This window comes from Seriola lalandi, unplaced genomic scaffold (genome assembly GCF_002814215.2).
Source record: "Seriola lalandi dorsalis isolate HSWRI2012SDOR001 ecotype SW California unplaced genomic scaffold, Sedor1 jcf7180002054272, whole genome shotgun sequence".
NCBI classification, from domain to species: Eukaryota; Metazoa; Chordata; class Actinopteri; order Carangiformes; family Carangidae; genus Seriola; species Seriola lalandi.
This window is the reverse complement of record NW_019524825.1, coordinates 77,552-80,051: the sequence shown is the minus strand read 5'-3', so window position 1 is coordinate 80,051 and position 2,500 is coordinate 77,552. Positions and strand designations below refer to the sequence as shown.

At 40.6% G+C, this 2,500-nt stretch overlaps 1 protein-coding gene across 4 annotated transcripts in view; it reads left to right on the top strand.

Moving 5' to 3' along the window:
* Positions 1 to 2,053: 2,053 nt before the first annotated feature.
* The window catches only part of LOC111654355 (phospholipid-transporting ATPase IH-like), a 34,369-nt gene continuing 33,922 nt past the window's right edge, over positions 2,054 to 2,500 (top strand). For all 4 annotated transcript variants that reach the window (XM_087173699.1, XM_023405333.2, XM_023405334.2 and 1 more), the window contains exon 1: positions 2,054 to 2,487. In XM_087173699.1, the coding sequence (XP_087029825.1) occupies positions 2,449 to 2,487 (39 nt within the window). In that variant the 5' untranslated portion in view covers positions 2,054 to 2,448. The remainder of the gene's footprint in view (positions 2,488 to 2,500) is intronic.

The window sequence follows — 2,500 nt, the reverse complement described above, 5'->3', positions numbered from 1 at the left end:
AGTACAGATGGCAGATTCAGCCAACACAGGACTGATGGCAACATGAGGAAAGTAACCCACTGCCCCATATGTAGCGCTGCCTCGCCCACACACAGAAGACAGAAGGAAGGAATGAACAATGACCCAGTTCCTCCACTCAGCTGGAACAGTAATAGTAAGTCAGTCAACTATGTGATAAACACAGCAGCTACAGTGTGCTGCTGGTATATTGATATCTGCCTAATCCCTCCCACATTTTTTAATTCACCACTCTGATTTTTTTTTTTGAGGGACAAATAGATAAGAAAGGGATACACCTATCTCTACAACATGACAATGACATAAAACACAACATGCATAAACAAAGGGCATGTTGTAATCTGTCCACTGAGGCGGACTCATCATTAGACACTAAGTGCCCTGGGGTCTTGAGGGAGGTAAACAGCGGCATCAAGCATTAGTAGGTCAGAACTGAAAGTGCTGGATCCCCATGCATTATTAATAGTGTCTGTGCTAATTGAAAGTCATAACTCGGCAAATGAAACGTCTGGGGCAGACATCACACCCTGCCGCCCTGTTGCCACAGGATCCCCCTATATTGAGACGTAGCTAATTTTAGATTTTCTCTTGTTCACAAATGCGGTTACATGAAGTTACATTGTGTGACAAAAGGCACAAGAACGGCAGGTTTGCTGTTGTGTGCCTGCAGTGAACATCAGCCCTGTTACATAACACAGACAGTTCTTCAGACTTCAATTTTTTGCTAATCTGTGTATATTCAACATTTTTGGCTTGAGTCAATTTTTTGATGATGATATTAATATTTTGTCCAACAAGTCATTGGACTCCTGCATCTTTGTCCTCATTGCATCAACGACTTAAATGGAAATAAGTCCTGGATGTTATTGTGTCATTCTTGTGACAAATGAACTTAGCTAAATAAATCATCTGATCAAAATGCATAAATAGCATGTATGGCTTTATTAATGGTTAATAAATAATTTACTTCTTACTTCTAATTCTTTATAGAACCATTCAAATCAATTATTAACAACATCCATGACACATAAGATTGGTAGATTTATAAGATTTTAAAAACCTATAATGAGCATATAAATGTTGCATTGTCATACAATCAACCACCCCAGAGTATAAAGAATATATTTTATGATGTACGTACTAGCATATAATGTAAAAATGCTGCTTATATGTTGAATAACAATCCAGTATTGTTACATTTACTTAATTTTAAGTACAGTTTGCTGATAATACTTATGTAGTTTTAATTGACTAAAGTTTTGAATGATGAGCTCTTGCTTGTAATGGGTTACTTACATTGTAGTATTGCTTTTATCGTCAAGTAAAGGACAGCAGTGGAATAATTTACTTAATTTACTGATACCACACTGCACAAATTCTCCAATAATCTCAAATACTCTATTACAAATAAAAGTCCTGCATTCAAAACTGAACAAGTGGAAGTACTACTATATATATATAGCAGTTTGCTGTTGCAGTTGATTGAGGTGGATCTCAATTTTAGCCCCTAGACTTTCACAACTTTTGTTTTGTCCAACAGCCCAATTAATTATTAAATTAACAGTTGCAAATCCTAGAACCACAGATGTCTGACATTGTCACATGAAAAATGACATGCATGGATATTGTTTTTTGTTTCAGCTACTTGAAGGCTATATTGCTGGGTAGTATAATTTTATAAGAAGGTATCATATTTTACAAGCTCTTCACATGTTTTGTATGTAAAAAACTTAATTTGTAAACTAACTAGTAACTGAGTCAAATTCCTATTGGAGTAAAAAAGTAGGCTACAGTAGTTTGGTCTGATATTAGTGGAGTAGAAGTAAAACGTAATGCATAAAATGTAAAACTTTAAGTACAGTACAAGAACATCAAAATTGTACTGAGCATGGGAAACTGGTTTCTTCTTTTAGTGCACTACACAGACATATTCCGGGGGATGCGAGAAAATCTCAGTGCGCATGCGTAGCGTAGTCATCTGACGGGTGAGCGCTGTGGACGCTTCGCGCTGCCGCTACACCGAGGGCCACCGCCGGAGCACAGAGCGGGACACAGGCTGTCCCCTGCAAGAATAAAACACTTCATCAAACGGAGAGTTAGCAACGAGACGAGCCGGAGGTTTGGAGGTGTGCATGCGGTGAAGTCTCTCCTGAAATGTAGCCAGCGGCAGGGTGAGTGTGGGTCGTTGTGATCGCTCGGTCGCTGCATGGCTCTTCACAGGGATGCCATGAAAATCAGAACAGCCGACTGAGAGACCGCTGCACCTCGCTATCACAGACACAGCGGCGGCGGCGGCGGCGGTGGTGGTGGTGGTGGTGGTGAGCGATGGATACTGGTGGAAAGATCCACATTAGGTAGCGTTTACGAAGACCCAAGGAGAGCTGCACGTCTCTGTTGCACAGTTTAGTCGCCGCCGGAGCTGTCTAAAGGATGGATTTCACCCTGCTCCGGAATATCATCAGCAGATACGTAAGGCCCCCCC